At 36.5% G+C, this 20,872-nt stretch overlaps 2 protein-coding genes across 3 annotated transcripts; one reads left to right on the top strand and one right to left on the bottom strand.

Moving 5' to 3' along the window:
• The first annotated feature begins 225 nt into the window (after positions 1–225).
• On the top strand, positions 226–4,738 carry LOC149167142 (putative glutamate carboxypeptidase LAMP1). The gene is made up of 9 exons (XM_089430380.1): positions 226–243; positions 336–434; positions 712–864; positions 1,877–1,951; positions 3,273–3,360; positions 3,461–3,544; positions 3,783–3,871; positions 4,204–4,332; positions 4,432–4,738. The coding sequence occupies exons 1-9, from the start codon at positions 226–228 to the stop codon at positions 4,612–4,614; spliced, it is 918 nt and encodes a 305-aa protein (XP_089286506.1). The 3' UTR covers positions 4,615–4,738.
• Positions 4,739–5,458: 720 nt separating this feature from the next.
• LOC149167141 (uncharacterized) lies at positions 5,459–7,374 on the bottom strand. Of its 2 annotated transcripts, none has more exons than XM_089432879.1 (3): positions 6,582–7,374; positions 6,196–6,319; positions 5,459–5,925 (listed from the first exon to the last, which is right to left on the bottom strand). In XM_089432879.1, exons 1-3 carry the CDS (start codon positions 6,649–6,651, stop codon positions 5,736–5,738), a joined length of 384 nt encoding a protein of 127 aa, XP_089289005.1. In that variant the 5' UTR covers positions 6,652–7,374; the 3' UTR covers positions 5,459–5,735. The 2 variants fall into 2 exon arrangements, with proteins under 2 accessions (XP_089289005.1, XP_089289006.1); XM_089432880.1 differs by having other exon boundaries at positions 6,196–6,307.
• Between the last annotated feature and the right edge of the window lie 13,498 nt (positions 7,375–20,872).

Here is a 20,872-nt window from a genome sequence, read left to right as displayed (position 1 = left end):
GGAAGTCTGAATCATTGCTAGCTTAATCCCCCTTCTTTTCTAACCTATTTCTATTCGTAAAGATATCCAAGTTAACCACTCTCTGTCTTGTTCAGATATCTCAGAGACTAGGGAAGTTGCTAAAACAGGGTTGGCAGCCAAAGAGAAGTATACTATTGTGTAACTGGATGCAGAGGAATACGCATTGGTAAGAACTTGTATTTACTTTATGAAGAGTGGAGGAATATGATGTTCTGGCAATCGGTATTTCATCCCAATTATGTTCTGGGGCTCTGTTTTTGACAGTTCTCTGTTTTTGACAGTTCTCTGATCCATGAATAAATATGGTTGTTTAGATTAAGATAGAGGAGGTATGTGTCAAGGATATCCATTTGGGATTTCAAAAATATAATTATAGCTACTCATTGTACCAAGAGAAGAGTCTATATCGATGGGTAAGTTTAACTAGTCTCTAGTAGTAGTAATATTACTACTACTAAATATTTGTTTAATTATGGATTAGCTGTAGGTGTCCTGTTCCCTTTACTCTTTTAAATTCCCCACAGAGTTCACTTTGAATATATATATATATATATATATATATCCAGATTAATCCAAAAAAGTTCTGAAAAATTTACTACTTTTCTCTTTCTATGTTAAATAAATGTGATTAACACGAAACTTAGAATCTTTCTGAGATATATGCTATTTATCAACCAATTAAAATTGCAGATTGGATCCACGGAATGGGTGGAGCAGAACTATGATTTACTGTTCTCATCAGCCGTGGCATATCTCAATGTTGATGAGGCTGTCAAGGGCCCGGGGTTTAAACTTCAATCAACACCCCAACTTGACGATTTTATTCAGGATATAGCTAAAGAGGTGTTAAATTGGCAACTAGGGCCAAACTCCATGTGGGTCAGCTTATTTATGGCAGCTGATAATTTTATTGGATCCCTCTCGTCGAGAGGTGTAGGATTGATCCAAAGATCATCCGATTCTGATAAGTATTTATGGAGATATGAATTTATTTTGTTTATGTAATTATTGTCAAGTCGGCCAGCAAATTGAGTAGGCTCAGAAGCCCAATAGACGTGTCTATTCATCATCTTTGTTTTTAGTATAAATAGGTGAGGACTTGAAGTCATTTGGAGAGATATTCTTGAGTGATCCCTTCCTCTCCACGTCTTGGGTTTTTGGAGAAGGAGGGACACTAAAGAATACGCTGGCCTAGCTTCAGATGATGCCCTAACCCTATCCGCTGTAAATAGAGACATATATGCAGGCATATGAGGATGATATTCGTAGCAAACTGAGACCTAATATGCTATCCAAAAGTCTTATACGCAGTTCCTAATCTACGCAGTCAAGGAGGCTCCTATAATGCAGTCATAAAGGGTAGCTGTAATGATATGAAGGAAGCCGTAGTCTATATGCAGTCACTCACTGTCTTGAAGACTTTTATACGCAAGGCATAGACCTTACACGTAGTTCATGAAGACATTCATTCACCGTCAGTGTGATGCCCTAATCTGCTCCGTTGTCATAAAAGAGCCGCAGACATAACAACAGTCAAGCATGGAAGAAGCTGCAGTCATTATAATGTCAAGGAGATCTGGCCACAGTTAAAAGGAGACCTGTAGCTGCCAAACGCAGTGTGAAGGTGTCACCATTACGCAACCCTAAACTACAGCTACATGGCCCTAAACACTGTAATCATACGCAGTCATGGTTGCCTTTATACTTTGTTCATAAAGACATTTATACACAGAATACAGAGATATTTATATGCAGTCATAACTGCACTCAAGCATAGCCGCAGACTCAGCATACCTGTGTAGTAAAATACTGATCGTTATACTTTGAATTGATTATTATACTCTGATTTGCAAAGGTGGAAGATCCAGACAATCCTGGAAAGACAATCTATGAATCATGGGCTTCTTCCAGCCAAGATTCCCGTCCTCCTGTAAGTGTTCATGTTTTGTTTCATTACCTTATCCTTCAATTAATGATATGATAAGTAAGATTACATCTCACTGGTTTTAAATTAATATGATTAATCTGATTCTGATTAATCTGATTCTGATTAATCTTGGCTTCTTCCAGCCAAGATTCCCATCCTTCTGTAAGTCCTCATGTTTTGTTTCATGACTTTATGCTTCAATTAATGATAAGGATAAGTAAGATTACATCTCATTGGTTTTAAATCAATATGATTAATCTGATTCCCTATCAGAAGGAAATTTGGCAAATATTAAGTACCACACAGTAAGTCAATGATTAGTTTTGGTTTACTCTCTTTTCATCTGGTCAATTTGAATATCGCATTATATATATATATATATATATATATATATATATCCAGATTAATCCAAAAAAGTTCTGAAAATTTTACTACTTTTCTCTTTCTATGTTAAATAAATGTGATTAACACAAAACTTAGAATCTTTCTGAGATACATGCTATTTATCAACCAATAAAAATTGCAGATTGGATCCACGGAATGGGTGGAGCAGAACTATGATTTACTGTTCTCATCAGCCGTGGCATATCTCAATGTTGATGAGGTTGTCAAGGGCCCGGGGTTTAAACTTCAATCAACACCCCAACTTGACGATTTTATTCAGGATATAGCTAAAGAGGTCAGTTGGATATTTTATTCAAGTGGGTCTATTCTACTTTCCACTGTCAGTAAAATACTGATCGTTATACTTTGAATTGATTATTATACTCTGATTTGCAAAGGTGGAAGATCCAGACAATCCTGGAAAGACAATCTATGAATCATGGGCTTCTTCCAGCCAAGATTGCCATCCTCCTGTAAGTGTTCATGTTTTGTTTCATTACCTTATCCTTCAATTAATGATATGATAAGTAAGATTACATCTCACTGGTTTTAAATTAATATGATTAATCTGATTCTGATTAATCTTGGCTTCTTCCAGCCAAGATTCCCATCCTTCTGTAAGTCCTCATGTTTTGTTTCATGACTTTATGCTTCAATTAATGATAAGGATAAGTAAGATTACATCTCATTGGTTTTAAATCAATATGATTAATCTGATTCCCTATCAGAAGGAAATTTGGCAAATATTAAGTACCACACAGTAAGTCAATGATTAGTTTTGGTTTACTCTCTTTTCATCTGGTCAATTTGAATATCACATTATTCTCATCGGATTTGACTACATGGTGCTTAATATTTGCCCATAAAAATCGGGTATTGCTGTAAATTGCCAATAAAAATTGGGTATTGCTGTAAAGAGCTTACTAAATTTCCATCTCAGATTAAAAGGTTAGGTGGAGGGGGATCCGATTATGCCCCATTTGTGCAGCATGCCGGAATTCCAGGCACTGACTTCACCTTTGGAGAAGGTAAAGAAATCACAGTCATAGAATACAGGAAATTGAAATTAAATACAAATAGAGAGATCAACAAGTTATTGTACTTATTTCTACAATGTATTGATGATAGACTTTCCGGCATATCATTCTCTGTATGATGATTACATGTGGATGGCAAAATATGGCGACCCGCATTTTCATAGGCATGTTGCACGTAAGTACATTGTCAACGTTCCATACATTGCCCTCTGGCAAGGAATATCAGCCATGCACAAGTTGTGTGGATCCAAAGGCTTACAGGTTGCAGTAACATACATCCCACAGCACAACCTGTAAAGTCTTAGTATCTGTGCAATTTGTTCATGGCAGACATCCCTGGCCCCTTTGAAGATGGTCGGAGAGTTAAATTTAATGATTATAATCAAACATTTGATTTTCTACCTATTGTCCAGTGGGAGCAATGTGGGGTCTAACAGCGCTCAAGCTAGCGGATGCAAAGGTTCTCCCTTTCAACTATACAACGTATGCCGACAATCTGCAGGTAGGAAAGATGTTGGATTAGTTTAAATGAAGACTGTCTTTTTTATAAACAAATATATTAAAAAACCAGCAAAAATTCATGTTAAGTTTTTCATCTTAAATAAATAAAATCTAAACCTAACATAAATTCATCTGCTGTTCTGAACATAAATGGCAGCAAAGTGTTTGTTAACTCTTTTCTAATTGATAGTAGGAAGTTTTGTTCAGTCTAATTCTAATTGATACCATATGCTATAAATCAACTGCTTATACTTGGCAAATTAGTATCAGAAGATGCAAATTTTGAAAATCCATTGAAAATTCTTTGACATATTTGGCCTGTAATTGGGACAGTTGTATGTGGATACATTAGAATCACAGTTAAGCTCTGCCGATGCACCTTGCTTCGTGTCTACAAATCCATTGCATAAGTCCATTGTTGAGCTCAGAAAAGCTGCGTTGCAGATTAAGAAAAAAGCACAGGTTTGGTTTCTTCTTCAAAACCCCTGCAAGAGATATAAAGGCCTTTAAATTTTTGGATGGTAATTGATTAGGTACAACTTTATAATGCTCTAAATTCAGGAACTGGAGGCTCTTGAGGATGAAAGTGCAGAGCTGAGGAGCTTGAATGACCATCTTGTAATGGCAGAGCGTGCATTTACAGACGCAGATGGGCTGCCTGGTTCGCCTTGGTATAAGCACTTGGTAAAGGACATATGTTCAAACGTCTTCTCTGCCTCTGCAGCGCGACCCAATCTTCCATAGGCGGCAATAACAGCACAAAATGATGAATAGTTAGGCACAAACCCTGCTTCCTGCATTTTGGTAATAAAGTGTTTTGATTCATCTAGAAGTCCTGAACTTGCAAATGTCTGAATGACAGAAGCATATGTACATCTGCCAGGCAAAACCCCTTGAACTTCCATTCTTTCAAACAACTTCAGAACCTTGTCATGGACTTTTGCAATCCCATAGGCCTTAATCATGACATTAAATTCTAATACAGTTTGACCCTCGCCTCTTTCTTGACTGCGCTTAAACACCTTTTCAGCTTCTAACCAATAACCCTGTTCCCCATATGCATCAATATTGGCAGCATAGCATTCACAGCTCATTCCTCTAGCAAGATGGAACCTTTCAAACCATGCCCATGCTTTCTCAAGCATCCCCAGATCTATATACATCCTAATAACAGCTGATTCAGAGTACTCATCCACATGAATGCCCAATCCATCCATCTCCTTGACAACAGCTTCTACTTCACTGACCATGTGTTTAATACAAAATGCATATAAAATAGTTCGACAACCCACAGTATCAGGAACGAGTCCTGCTTCCTTCATCTTTGTGAAGTAACAAAATGCTTTATCAATATTGTCATTTTGAGCATGTAATGCTATAAGAGTGTTATACGTCCTTGTGTCAGGCAAGCAATGAAGCTCTTCCATTTTCACCATAAGGGCATCTGCTTCGTCAAGATATCCATAAGATCCACAGATGTGAATCATGGTATTGAATGTTACAACATTTGGGCCTATTCCTTCTTTTAACATCTCAGAAAATAACTTGGAAGCTTCTTTTAGGCGGCCTGCCTTCCCATAAGTATCAATTAATGTATTATACATGTAAGAACTGCGTGGCCTCTGAACTTGATCATTCTCTCTGCAAGGATCCATGCACTTATCATCTAATAACCCTTTAATGAGCACTCCTTCAGGAAAATTATTTGGAGAGCAGTCCCTTTTACCCAGTGGGTCCTCAAAATGTTTTTTTACTTCACACCGAAGACTAATATAGAAGAAATCCTTCGGTTGCTGTCGATCAGGCTCTGATTTAGAAGAACAAACATTTGTAGTATTTCCTAGAAAGATTTCTGTTCAGCTTTCTCAAATTCCCTTGTCTTCAGTCCTGCCCTCGAACCATTTCCCAACCCTGCCCACCACATCGGAACAGCACTTAAACCCCTGCAAAGCCCTTCCCTCCACCCCAAACTGTGTCGTGTCACTCTTCGAATCATCTGTGGTTCCTAATCCATCCTTATGTCGAACACCATCTGTTTGGGTTTCTGAAAGATTACTAAATTCCTCATAAAAAAAATATAAATTTAGATGCAAGACCAAAATTAACATTACAAAATAGGAACCGAAATTCGGTCCAGATGAACTAATACAACAAAACCGTGACTATATTGAAAATGGAAATCACTTTGGGAGAAATTAAATAAATGAAATGACCAAAACTTAAAAAAAAAGGGTTCAGAAGCGTTTAAAACCATCCATCGTATTTTGGTTACTGTGACCTGCATAATGGTTGAGATCACAGTAATGATGTAGAGAGGGTTCTCACCAGTTAGACCAGCACTTAAACCCCTGCAAAGCCCTTCCCTCCACCCCAAACTGTGCCGTGTCACTCTTCGAATCATCTGTGGTTCCTAATCCATCCTTATGTCGAACACCATCTGTTTGGGTTTCTGAAATATTACTAAATTCCTCATAAAAAAAATATAAATTTAGATGCAAAACCAAAATTAACATTACAAAATAGGAACCGAAATTCGGTCCAGATGAACTAATACAACAAAATCGTGACTATATTGAAAATGGAAATCACTTTGGGAGAAATTACTTTAAAAAAAAAGGGTTCAGAAGCGTTTAAAACCATCCATCGTATTTTGGTTACTGTGACCTGCATAATGGTTGAGATCACAGTAATGATGTAGAGAGGGTTCTCACCAGTTAGACCGAAGAATCGTTTGAATTGTAACTTGATGGAAAGGTCCACAGAAACTGTAAACACGCACATGAATGAGAACCAAATATATTATTGCCCAGGGCCGAGAAAGGGAATCGATAATTTTGATAATTAATACGAAAGGGAATTGATGGATGGATGAATTAGCGTGTCCCCGCTTAAACAACAGGTTTCAGGTCTCAACAAGCGGGTGTGACACCGAGCAATCTCAATCTCACCCTCCCTCAAATTCTGGTCAGCCAACACAGGGTGATGGCAATGAACGCGACGAGGAAGACAATGCTCTCGGTGTGGATGAAGAATTCAGCTGCCCATACTATTCCTCGACATCCCTTCCATGCATTCAATGCCTCTGCAGACATGCGCATCAAAAAACTCTGCCACGCCAACAGGCTTCAAGAGGCGGTGGACACCTTCAAGCATCTGCCTTCAGCTGAATCTAAATACATCCCCTCTCTCATGACCTGCAACCTTTTGTTAAGTACCCTAGTCCGACAAAGTCGACATGAATCAGCGCTGTGCGTTTACAGACTTATGGGTGAAAAAGAGATTGTTCCAGATCTGATAACTTTGAACATTATCATCAATTCTCACTGTCAAACAGGTAGACTGGATCATGCATTCAAAGTGTTTGAAGGAATAGAAACACATGGCTATATTCCAGATGTTATAACCTTCAGTACCCTCATCAAAGGGCTTTGCAGGAAGGGCAAGATGGAGGACGCTGTCAAACTTTTCAAAGAAATGGTGGGCAAACAACAGGTTCCCGATCTTTTTACAGGTCCGCCGCCCCCTCAACACCCGCATGCAGGTCCGCCTCTGCAGGTCCGCCGCCGCCCCCTCAACACCCTCTAAACCCTAAAAAACTTTAACCTCTTAATCAACGGTTCATTTTTCTCCAATCGTCTAACACTAGATCTAAGGGCTACGATTAAGACACGAAGACATTTTGGGAGGTTGATTTCAGAGGGGAACGCCTTACGGCGTAAATAAATATGCTATGCGCTGGTATAACCAAATCACAAAAATGTGAAAATCTTCTTGAAATAGTCATGTTGCGGTCGGTCAAAAATGGTTCACTATATGGGTTGATCATCTTGTGATTGGAGCTGACAAATGGCGAGCATCGGCTGAAGTTCTGGTGGATGACTCATGCGTGAGTGTAACTGAGCAGTGTATGTGGCATCATTAAGTTCAGGAATCATATGGCCAATTGCATCGGTGAGGCATTTCATTGCTGTCCACTGACTATATGGTTTGACAAGGAAAAACCAAAAGGTTTCCCATGTTAAACTTTGAATACTTGCGATCAATCTTTCCCTCTGCTCCAGCTCCTATTTCCACGTCTGTTCTAATGCTTTTACTGATGGAAGTTTCCTTGAGGAACACTCTGTTATTAAATTTGATAAATAAAGACTATTATTAATCAATTCAACCACGTTGCCTGTTGCCGATTTGCATCTTGATTTTGCTCTTTCTGCCTTCATTAGCTGAGATTTCCATTCAGTAAATAGGATTTCTTTGTGCGATTCAAGAATTTGTGGTAGATTAGCAGCTTTTCTCTCTTTAGATTCTTGCCAAGAGAGAAAAATTGTTAATCTTTCATCTGCTTTTTCCAAGTCCAGTCTCGCATCTACTGATTTGTCAACCATGGATGATGAAATTTCACATAGAGGAAGAACTAGTGAGATATTATGACATAATAGGCTCAACTGACTAGACAATGCCCTGGTAATTTGTAGAGCCTCCAATCTGAATTCTCCCACTTGGGGATATTCCTTGAATCTTTCTATCTGAACTATTAGTTGAGCGATTTGTTCTTCCTTTGATTTATTCAGCTGTTCATTTAATAATTGCAATTTATTCAATGCTTGGGATAACTCCTGTTGCTTATGAATTGCATGCTCATCAATCCTTTGCTTTTCTTTGAGCAATTGCTCATTCAATTGGTCATTTAACTACTTCTGGACAGCTAGTTGTTGTTCCAGTTGTTCTATCTTCTGTTGTTTCTCTTGTGCCTGTGATTTTAGCAAACTGATTGCTTGGTCTTTTTCTTTTAGCAAATTACTGACCTCCGATGCTTTGTCCATTGTGGCCGCTATGTATGCTCTAGCATACTAAGAAAGTTTGGTGAGATCTTCTGAAGGATTAACTTCCTCTCTCCATACCACATTTGTTATCTCCACTTGTGAAGTCAAAAGAGGAGATTGATCAACGCTCCTCTTTTTCCTTTGTCTTTTGATTACAGCCCTATTCTTAGGGTTATAGAAGACATCTAATGGTGGTATCCCTTCTATGTGTGAAACAATTTCATCGGAGGGATTTTCAGGGATTATTTCTACATCCTTATGAGTCACGGGTGGGCCGCTTGTTCCTTCAGTCGGAATTGTGTTGATTGCTGATTTCTGACCAGTGGTCACCTCATGTGTGTTGAATCCTTGAATGCTCTCAGTATTACTAATGATGGAATCAAATTGTTGCCATTCCTTAATCAGTTTAGGGTCAACATAAGTGCTTGAATCAAGGAGTCCACTACTTGTTTCTTGTCTCTGCTCCTATTTTGGCAACGTTTCCTTTTCAGGAACCTTCTCTACTACAGGAGTTTTATCGGTAGCTTTCTGTTCACTTTGACTCTGTGGCTAAACTGTTGGGGTTGTAGCTAATAGATCCAAAGGCAGAGTTTGCAACCTCTGGGCTCTGAGCCTATTGAATTTTTCTAGTCCCTCTTCTCCATATTTGATATGAGCCAATCCTTTAACCCGATAAAATATTTCAGCTGAAGCAAACAAATCATCAAAATCATCTTCTTCATGATCAAATCTGGTAAGTTTAGCTTGAGAAGTAACGTTATAGGAAACCTTCCTTGGGTCAAATTGCCTATTTGGAATTGTGGCAAGATTCATCATTTGAATCTTCTCTGCCTCTTTTTCTGCATGTTTATAATCATGTAAGGTAAAAATGTCACACCATAGGGGGAATGTAGGCCACATATGTTTCTTAGAATCCCTCAAGGTTTTTGGCGTTCCTTCAACTGTTATCTGATATGCTAACTCTTGGGCTAGCAGTTTATCAAGAACATATAAAGAAAGAACATGGGGTTTGGTAAGACTGCCAAAAATCCTTACATAAGTGAATTTCTCCTCTCTGAACTAGCTACCCACTGCTGTTAAGTCAATTGCTGCTTCTTGAGATATCCTAGGCAGGTAGGACAAAACCATTGCAAATTTTGTACAAGTGATTCTTATATTGGTCCTTCCTCAACTATTTGTGAAAGATATGAATGCGATTAATATCTTGGGAAGTCCACTTCCATCCGAGTACGGGGTATTCAGAGTGAAAACAAATAATATCAAGAATATATGCACTATAGTCAAAAGGAGGAATGATCCGAGAAGTTGTATACACTTTCCTTCTGTATTCTAATATCTCAGTGACTATTCTATTAGATAAAATATTTTCCCAATCCATAACATAACCATTAATCGTAGCTTCCATTAGCGGGACCACATCTATAGTAAATCTTGCAGAATCATGTTGTCCCCACAATCTACACATCATAGTGCCAGCATAGCAATAAGGAGAAGCTAATGAGTCAACAAAATACTTACCCGATGACTCGTGCTTATGTTTCTCCAGGAAATGCCTCCAGTGTCTGATCGGGTCCGATTCCAAGTCATTTTCTTTTGCAAATGCTTCCAGGAATGCCTTGTTATAGCGCTTCTCGGGCGGAGGTAGATGGTACATTTGCCTGAGATCTTCAGGTTTAAATGACCCGAATGTTCTTCCATCAACCGTGGAAAATGTTCTGTCTGAAGTTGGGATTTTCTCGATGACCCATCTAACCACATCAGTGTATGGCAAAATTTTGGCCTGCGCTGCTATCTTGTGAAGGTATGAACAGGCCAATTCTTTGAGAGTTCCTTCTGACTTGCTGGTGGAATCGATTGTGGCTTCCTCTTCCAATTCTTCGGGCTCCTCTGCTTCTATCAAATTGTAGATGCTTTCCCAACTCGCATTTCCTAAACCGAGACATGTTGTATCTGATATTAGTCCCTTCTTGCTCGATTCTAGTTCTTTAGCTACAGGAGTTGCCTTGGCCTTCTTAGATTTCTTCCCCATCTTCTCCGGATTCATGAGTTCAAAGAAACTCTGCACAGACAATTACAAACCGTAACACAGGGATATTGCCGCTGAAAGCCAATATGAAAATGAACAGAATTAAGGCAATTGACATATGATAAGTCAAATGTAGTTAAGAACCACCACGAGTGAAATCTTTGAAGGATTTACTCCTATATGTGAAATTAATATCCGTTCGAGCCGCCAATCGTAATGAATAAATATCACAAATACGCGTCTCATCAATCATATATCGAATGATTATCTCAAGCGTGTCTTTGGATTTCCCCGATCGGCAATCGGCGATAAATCGCAAATTGCAATCGGGAGTTTCAAAAGGGTAAGGCTTTCATCACTTGCAACGAATATCTTCGATTTCCGATAAGGTGATATTATAATAGGGTGGAGTATGTTTTCATTGAATTGGTTTGGTTTATTAATTTTTTAAAAGACTTATGCATGAAAACCATTTCGCGAATGTTTTCTTCTTGAGATGCACACCTTATTTATTGATCGCAATCGGGGGTTTGGCTTGCGCTTTTAGTTCTTTATCATATGATACCTTTGATTACCAATTTCAATTACCTTTATCGGATCGGAGGATTTGATGAGGCCCTCTTTACATGTGTCCCTTTGTCATTGCGATACGCGATCTCCGATCGCTTTATTGCAAGGTAGATTTATTTATAATGTTTTTCAAAGGAACACTTTATACTTTTCAAATGGCTTAATAAAATGAATTACTTACATTTGGCATTTTGATAAAGTTTTTTCTTATAATGAGGTCAATACCAGTTTTATTTATCAAATCACAAATCTCACCAAGTTTATTTAAAAGGGAACCATTTCTTATAAAAAAAATGGTGTAAAAGTTTTTTAGAAATGGGTGGTTGTTGTACAACACAAAACTTTGTTAATTGTTAACTTTACAATTAGTCACTAAGTATTACAACCATGTTGGAAATAGTAAGTTGGGGGTGAATCGATATTTCTTATCAATCAGTAACTTATTAAAATTTTATGAACATCAAGAGAACAATGCACAAGAAGTTTTTAGGTGCAAACCCTTCTCGGAGAAAAACCATCAAACGTTTTTCTAATAATTTTGTGAGTGCATAAAATGTTTCAGCTCCAATCGAAAAGGGAAGCCCCAACTCCCTAATACTCTACAAAAGCGTTCAATTTTCTAGCTCCAACTAGAAGGAGGCTCCAATGCTTTGTTTTTATCAGTTGTTTCTAAAAGGATGCTCCAACACCCTTACAGGCTCCAACTTGTCGTAGCGACACCCTACCACCCTGAAGTGTTTTTAGGCTACAACCTGAAGGTGAATTCAACCACCCGACGACCCTGAGAATGATGATGAATTTGGAAACTTGTGGGCTCTCATACTAGGAACAATGACCCACCTACAATGAATATACTACTTCAAACTATTGTGGGCTCCCGTACCAGGGACAATGACCCACTTACATTGAGTATTGATATAAAAATTAAACCTTTACAGTCATACTTCTTGAATAATCACAATAGAAAGGTATGCCTTACAACTTCAAAACCCTTACTCCATAAACCCTATTGCAATAATGGCAAAACCCATTATTGCAAGTGCAGAACTTCAATGATAAGATAGTGTAACCCTTACTGCTATACTATTGTAAGATGATATTTGGAAGAAGCCTTTATTGCTACATAATGATGAGTCAACTAAATATGAAACCCTTATTGCCTGCTACATAATGATAAAGTACTGCTACAAAGTGATATTATGATGAAAAGACTACTATAAGTTGTAATTATCAATCGTCAACTATTATAACAAAAACAATGATGATGCAAACTGTTGCAAACAACCTTTACTTTAAAAAATGGACTTCAATGCAATCTTCAAAAACTAACCGTTGTCTTTTGTCTTAGCTACATGAGAATTATACCTTCAAAACAAGAGCACTATATTGTGGCTATTAGAATCAACAATTTTCGAGAGTAAAACATACTAGCCTTCATGTGAATGCATCAATAACCCAGATCAAATTTCATTATATAAGTTCAGATTGTTGCTTCTAGTTAGGTCATCTTGATTCTTTTTATTAGGTCCGAAGGCACATGTTAAGTATTTATATATTTTGATTCTAGACCATACAAACTTCAGGATAACAAGCCACTGTAGAAATGAAATTGGGTCAAAAATTTAGAACAAATGAAGGAATTTATATGTTGTATGTGTATTATACCATCAACAAAAGCTATGCGTAGGACATTCATTATTTTAGGCCTTAAAAATACAATATAACTTTAGAAAAATAGGTCGCACACTTCAGGATGCCTCAGAACTGTATCAAAAATCTAGGGTTCTTCTTGACTTTTTTGAATGTCTCCATAGTTGAATACTTCAGGACCGTGGGTACTTTTCAAGTCTCAGAAGTATTGTCTTAAATTATTCCAATAGACTTTAGGTCGTTATGGGATGAATTTAAATTTTTGATCTGGCCCTGATGGTGAATTCAACGGGCAGCAAGAAATACCATCAAACACTGTCGTGATTTTTTCCCATAGTAAATGATGAGTTTGCTTGGTTAATTCTCCAAATGCGGGTATAAATATAGCCCTCTCATCGCATATCAAGTGCCAAGGGAAATTGATCTAAGCAAGTGAGTGATTGCCTATATGAAGTGTAATCATTCGTCTTTGGCATAGAAATCCCTGTACTATATATATGTTTGATGTGACATGTTTATTAAAATATGATTAACACCAGTGAATATCATTGTATGCTCAATTTGCGAGTGAATTTTAGATATTCATGGATCTGGTCTTGCTTATCACTATGATCTAGCCAAGTGATGGATCCAATAAAAGGTTAGACAATGTGAGCTAGTGATGGATTCTTATAATAAGCAGAGTGTGTATTCTTGTCTTTATTTTAATTTCAAAGAGATGGCATGCTTTACCTGTGTGCGAGAGAGATAGATTAAAGTGTGATGTTGTGTGCATAAAGTAGAGAAATGTGATCTATTCGTGAAATCAATGATTTTGTATTGAACTCGAAGGTAGAGGATCTTATGTGAGTTGGATTGATCATGGATGTGTGTCACCCATCTGGTGTTTTCTGAACTGAGATATAGTGCACACTTGTGGGTCAAGTTTTGATTGAGCGTAAATATTGAGAGTTGTTTCTGAGTAAATTTAATTTTTACCTATTTAGGGTGTGATTTCCAAAGATCTAGGAATATGGAGGAGAGTGATATGAAGTAGAGATAGTGTGCATAAGTATAGAGTACCAATGTTTGTGATGTTGTGAGATTAGAGCGAATGAAACAGTGAAGTGCATTATTTTGCTGGAGTGTGAATAAAGAAGATTGTATAGTTGTTGTGCACTGAGTATGAATGGAAGAGTATGGATCATATGAAAATATCATTGTGATACTAGCTATGTTTTCAACCTATACAATATGATTTGAATGGACTGAGCAATATTGATCAAATTGATGTATGTTGATCATGCAAAGAGTGTTTTAAAATGATGGTTGAGTGCAATTTTTACAATGCTTTGGTTGCTATATTCTTTATTCCTAACAATATTTATGTTTTCAGGCTTGATGTTTGAGGCTTCCTGTATTATTGTCATTTGTTGTGAACATTGAGTCCAAATGTTGGTTAAGTGTGTTGTCATGAATTATTTCATGTATAAGTTGATATATGTGTGAGGGCATGTATACTTGATGCCATGAATAGATGATATATAACGTTGCTAGCGTTTAACAATTTGATCTTTTGAGCATACCTACTAGGGTTTTCATAAGTAAGGTTGATATTATTGTGAACAGAGGCCATGCTATTGAGGATAGAATTGTTGGTCAAAGTATTGAGTGTGTTGATGTTATTTCTAGGGTTTGATCATAGAGAGAGTTGTTTATGACACTATCAAAGGTATGTTAGGATTTGACAGTTTTATTATGTTGAGCTAAGAGTGAGTATTGTTGTCTATTGTATGGTGAGAGCATTTTTATGTTGATATAGAGAGTGTGTTACTACTATAAGGATTTTTCTAGAGAGCATTTGTATGGATGAGTAAATTCATGGCATGTATTCCTTGTAATATGTGCGCCTACCTATGTATTTTAGAGCAAGTTGCTATTAAATCTTGTTGATGCCAATAATTAACAGTGATGATGTATTTTTTATGCTAGTATCAGAGTGTATGTTACTGCTAGGATCCGGAAAAAGTTTGTTTTGAAGGTTGAGTTGCTTATGTTATTAATGAGCAAAGGCTTTGTTGATTTTGGTATATTGATATGAATGTGTATGTTGTTGTGATTAGGGAAGAATTGTGTGCGATGTATGTATACTACAAAGACAGAGATTTTCCAGTATGTTGAGTAGAGCGTATGTGGCATAGTTGTATTGTAGAAAGAGAGAGATTTATTGTATATGTGTTTTTACATTTGATTGCGCTAAGAAGATCAAGTGGATCTAGTTTGAAATTATGAAACATGGCTTACATTATTTTATGCAGAGAGCATGGGACCTAATAGGAAAATGGATTAAATGTGGTCCACAAGTGGTTGAGGGTTGGAGCCTTTAGTGGGCAAGTGGTAGCTTATCAAAAAGTGGTGGCTTTCTCACTCAAGGAGTGATGGCTTACTTCTAGTAGTGGTTGTAGAAACTATTGAAGGTAGTGGCCCTCAGCAGGTTAGGGTCTGTAGAAGGTGGTGGCCTAGATTATTGAGGAAGTGGTGGCTTCCATCAGCAGATGGTTTCTCATGTGAAATGCAAGTTGGGACTTGTACACTCGTGGCAGCCAGTGATTCATGTACAACTAATAATATTGATTGATAATAATAAGAAGAAGACAAAAAGTTGTAGGGTGGTTTTCTCCCGAAAGGGTTTCCACCAAAATATGATGTTCATTTGTTGATGTGATGAAGATTTTATGGTTTATGTTTCTCATGGTTACTTGTGCATGTTTATGTTATTTGTTGATAATTTTGTATGGTGCTAGCTCATTCATTTTTTATTCAGTAAATCATAGATAAAGTGCAAAAAGTTATACTTGGTGACTAATAGAGTGAAATATTGATTCATGCACCCCCCCCCCCCCCCCAGTATTTCTAACAATTGGTTTCATGGTAGGTTCTTTAGGAATAAATTTAACAGTTGGAAGTAGATCTAAAGGATTATGGCAAGGAAACATAAGAAGCAGAAAACTCAAAGAAGAAGTCACTTCAGAAGGACAATGACTGTGCAATTGATGTATCAGATGTAGTGGTAGTATCAACATTTATCGAAAAAGGACAATCAGATGCAAGTCAACAAGGTGTCCTTGTGCTCAATAATGTAAACTATTAGGTACAAAAAGAATGAAATATAGTTTAATATCTCTTGGATTTGATGTTTGGCATTTAGTATGTAATGGCTGTACTAAAAATCCTCCATCAAGTCAAGAAATAAAAAAGAGTGATCATGCAATAAATGTAATCAACAACATATCTGATTCAGAAAATAATAAAGTCATACACTATGAATCTACAAAAGATGTATTGGGATAACATGAAGACCATCCATGAAGGAGATAACAATGAAAACAATTTAGTTGACGAATAAGTTCAATCACCAATTAAGAAGATAGGCAATCTTGCTTCTTTTTGTCCTAATGTTCAGAGCATAGGAATAAGGAAACATTCAATGTATCTGAAAAGAAAAAAAATAAAATAATATATATATATATATATATATATATATATATATATAGATAATAAATAAATAAATAAAATAAAATAAATTAATAAATTAATAATAAATAAATTAATTAAAATTAATTAATTAATTAATTAAGAGCCTATCAGGAGATGAGTGTGTCCATGAATTATATTCCTCCATATCATATGGAGTTACAGTTTCTGAAGAATAAAGGTTAGATAACGAATTTAATCTTAGAAGAAAACTTGTCTCTGCATTGAAAAATATTGAAATTTCAAGGAGAAGTTATAGGTATATGAAAATAGGGATCATGATGAATTAGAGAGTATTATAATAGTCCTACAAGCCCAACTAAAAGAAGTTAAAAATGGAAATGAAGTAGTGATTAGATAGCTTAATGAAAGGATAAGGCGTTGTGAACGACTTGAAGCTGAGCTCATCTCTTTGAGAATTGATCTAGAGAAGACAAATAAGCAGAATAAGAAGTTACTTTAGATATTTGATGAACAAGAAAATGGGCTTAAAGAGGAAATTATCATGTCGAGAACCTACTTAGAAGAGGCAAGAATATTTGCAAAATTAATAAGCAAACAACTAAAAGAAAAATGGATTCGCTATGAGAAATTAGAAAGAGAGGTTATCTCATTGAGAAGTGATTTACAAGAAAAGGTCAAACAGTTGAACTTTCAAGAAAGTACCAAGATGTTGGAGAATATCCTCTGCAATCAAAGATCTCCCTTCCTTAAATCAAGGCTTGGATTTCATGAAATGGCTAAGGAAGAATCTATCTCACTGACATATGCAGGTGGTCTTAGAGATAGTAAAGCAGCTTCTAAAAACTCTAGTAGAGAATCAAACAGTAATAGCATTCAGAAAGGAAGTAATGGAAGCAAGCAACCAAGGAGAGTGACTCTTCCAAGAAAATCATTTGCTCCCAGGGATGGCCACAAAGTGGAACTAAACTGGTGATGTGGTTTGTGCCCTCTATGCCAGCACAATTTATTACAACCTACACATTTAGTGCCAGTGGCACTCCTACAGGTGAAAAATGCAAAAAACCATGGGCCTTATCTCAGGTAATTGCTCAAGGTTCCATTGGTTCAAGCAATTGGTTTGGCATCATTCAAGAGTCTATTGAAATCTTCATCCAGGGATATGAATGCATTAATAACTTGAGTCAATCAATCTGGTTGATCGTGAAGGAGTGAAACACTTGTAATATTTGATTAGTCCTTTGTGTAGTGGATCGATTTGGTTATGTTGATCTAGTCGTGCATTGACTTGATCGTGTCACAAAAAAAATATGGATAGCATGATTACATTAATTATTTTGTAATGGTGGATTTGGTGTGTTAATTAGTCATCAATGTGGTCCAGATTGATCCTTGTGGAAATTTGATGTTAAATAATGTTGTTATGTATCAATTTGAAGGTTAGCATTTGAATGTATCACCTGTAGAGTGTGCATATGAAGAGAAAATGTTGGATGGTGTGTATGGATAAGAGAGAGAGTTTAATGTGTGTTGATTTGGTCCATAAGTAGTTACTCCTTTTGATTTAGTCTCAATTAAACACTTGATATGGTCAAACATAGCATGGTGTGATAAATCGCAATTAATATCGTTGATCATGCTCCCTGTTGGTTATGGAATGGATTTAAATTTTTGATCCAACCTTGATGGTGAATTCTACAAGAAGAAAGAAATTCCATTAAATAATTTCGTTATATTTTCCATAGTAAATGACAAGTCACCTTGGTTAACTCTCCAAATTCATGAATAAATACAAACCTCTCATCGCATATCTAACGCCAAGGGAAATTGATCTAAGCAAGTGAGTGATTAAGCTATATGAAGCGTAATTATTTTCCTTTGGCACAGACGTTTGCATATTGTATAAATGCTTGATGTGAGATGTTGATTAAAATCTAATTAACACTAGTAAAAATCTTTTATGCTCAATCTGTGAGTGAATTTTTGAGGTCTTTGTGGAGTTGGTCATGCTTATCGCTCTTATCTGGCCAAGCAATGGATCCAATTAAAGGTTAGAAAAGCTGACGTAGTGCTAGATCATTGTAATAGACAGAGTGTATATTCTCAACTCTATCTAAATGTCAGAGAGATGGCATGATTTACCTATGCATGAGAGAACTAGATCAAAGTGTGATGTTGTGTGCATAAAGTATAGTGATGTGATTTGCTCGTGAAATCAGAGACTATGTGTTAAGCTCAAAAGCAGAGGAGTTGATGTGAGTTGGATTGATTGTGGATGTGTGTCACCGGTCTGTTGTTTTCTTAACTAAGATATAGTGTGCATTTGTGGGTCGAGTTTTGATTGAGCGTAAAGAATAAGAGTTGTTCTTGAGTGAAGACTGTTTTTTACCTACATAGAGTGTGATTGTCATATATCCTTGTGCATGGAGGAGAGTGGTCTGAAGATAATATAGTGCATAGTATTATAGAGTATCAATGTTTGTTATGTTGCGAGATCAAAGCGAATGAAGCAATGAAGTGCATTGTATTGCTAGAGTGTGAAAGAAGAAGATTGTATAATTGTTGTCTGATGAGTGTGAATGGTATAGTATGGATCGTATGCAAAGATCATTGTGATACTGCCTACATTATGAATATGTAGAGTATGATTCGAATGGACTAAGTAATATTGATCAAATTGATGTATGTTGATAATGAAAAAAGTATTTTATAGTGATGGCTAAGTGTGGTTTTTCTAGTGCTTTGGTTGTTATGTTATATATGCCTAACCATATTTATGTTTGTAGGGGTTGATGTTTAAGACTACCTGTATTGTTGTAATTTGTTGAGAACGGTGAATCCACATGTTTTTTTAATGTGTTGTCATAATTTATTTCATTTATAAGTTAATGTATGTGTGAGGGAATGTATACTGGATGTCATGAATAGTTGATGTATAATACTTCTAGGGTTTAACAGTTTTATAGTTTGAGAAAAGTTTCAAAGGTTTTCATAAGGATAGTCAATATTGTTGTGAATAGAGGCTACGCTATTTAGGATAGAATTGTTTGTCATATTATTGAGTGTGTTGATGCTATTGCAAGGATTTGAGTAGCGAGAGAGTTGTTTATGACACTATCAAAGGTTTGTTAGGGTTTGACAGTGTTACTGTGTTGGGATGAGAGAGAGTATTGTTCTCTATTGTATGATGAAAGCACTATTATGTTGATATTACAAGGAGTTTTCGAGAGAGCATTTGTATGGTTGAGTGAATTAATGGAATGTATGCCTCATAATATGTTGTTACCTATGTATTTCAGAGTAAGTTGTTGCTAAATCTTGTTGATGTTATTATTTAAAAGTGTTGATGTATTTTTTATGCTAGTATCAAAGTGTATGTTTATGTTAGGGTATGGACAGAGCTTGTTTTGCAGGTTGAGATTTTTATGTTATTGATGAGAAAAGGTTTTGTTGATTTTGGTATATTGATATAAATGTGTATGTTGCCTTGATTGGGGCATGATTGTGTGATATGTATATATTCTGTAGAGATAGAGATTTGTTAGCATTCTTAGCCAAGTGTATGTGGTAGAGTTGTATTGCAGAAAGAGAGAGAGTTATTGTAGAGGTGTTTTTGCATTTGATTGAGCTGAGAAGATCAAGTGGGTCCAATCTGAAAATTGTGAAATGTGGCCTTAATTATTTTTTGCAGAGATCGTGGGCCCTAGTTTGAAAATGGATGAAATGTGGTGCACAAGTGAATGAGGGTTGGAGCCTTCAGTGGGAAAGTGGTACCTAACAAGAAAGTGGTGGTTTGTTGACTAAGGGAGTGGTGGCTTCCTTACAATATTGCCTAGAGAAACTATTGAAGGTGGTGGCCATTAGTAGGTTGGGTCTTGTAGTAGGTGGTGGCCTACATTGTTGAGGAAGTGGTGGCTTTCGTTAGTTGGTGGTTTCTCACATGCATTGCAAGTTGGGGCTTGTAAAATGGTGGCAACTAGTGATTCATGTACAAATAAGCATATTGATTGATAATAATAAGAAGAAGACAAACAATTGTAGGGTGGTTTTTTCTCCTTGAAGGGTTTCCACCAAAATCTTGGAATTCATGTGTTGATGTGATGCTCTTATGTGCTTTGATGGTTTATGCTACTCATGGTTACTTGTGCATGCTTATGTTATTTGGTTCTATTATATTATGGTGTTGGCTAATTATTTTTTGATTCAGAAAATCATAAAGAAAGTGTAAAAAGTTATAATTGGTGATTGATTGGGTGAAATTTTGATTCACCCCCCCCCCCCCCCCCCCCCCCCAAGTATTTCCTATAGAATGCATCTGTGGCACATAATTATAGATTATTCTCATTTTCAAGTGCCTATAAATGAACACAAATATAATCAATATTTATAGCAAGTCTAACTCAACAATAGTTGTGGTTATAACAACTTAGAAACTACCAATGCTTAGGTTGTAAAAAGAGAA

Source organism: Pinus tabuliformis, chromosome 5_1 (genome assembly GCF_031772625.1).
Source record: "Pinus tabuliformis cultivar Carrire ecotype Pingquan chromosome 5_1, CPIR1, whole genome shotgun sequence".
In the NCBI taxonomy this organism is placed as follows: domain Eukaryota; kingdom Viridiplantae; phylum Streptophyta; class Pinopsida; order Pinales; family Pinaceae; genus Pinus; species Pinus tabuliformis.
The sequence above is the reverse complement of the archived record's forward strand: the minus strand, read 5'-3'. Positions and strand labels throughout refer to the sequence as shown.

Excerpts from the sequence above, each read along its gene's own strand:
- LOC149167142 (XM_089430380.1), top strand. Across the intron at positions 3,361-3,460 it reads TGACTTCACCTTTGGAGAAG|ACTTTCCGGCATATCATTCT; the intron begins GTAAAGAAATCA and ends TATTGATGATAG. Across the intron at positions 3,872-4,203 it reads CGTATGCCGACAATCTGCAG|TTGTATGTGGATACATTAGA; the intron begins GTAGGAAAGATG and ends TAATTGGGACAG.
- LOC149167141 (XM_089432879.1), bottom strand. The coding sequence starts at position 6,651 with ATGTGCGTGTTTACAGTTTCTGTGGACCTTTCCATCAAGTTACAATTC. Across the intron at positions 6,320-6,581 it reads ACGATTCTTCGGTCTAACTG|AAACCCAAACAGATGGTGTT; the intron begins GTGAGAACCCTC and ends GTAATATTTCAG. Across the intron at positions 5,926-6,195 it reads TTTAAGTGCTGGTCTAACTG|TAATCTTTCAGAAACCCAAA; the intron begins GTGAGAACCCTC and ends TGAGGAATTTAG.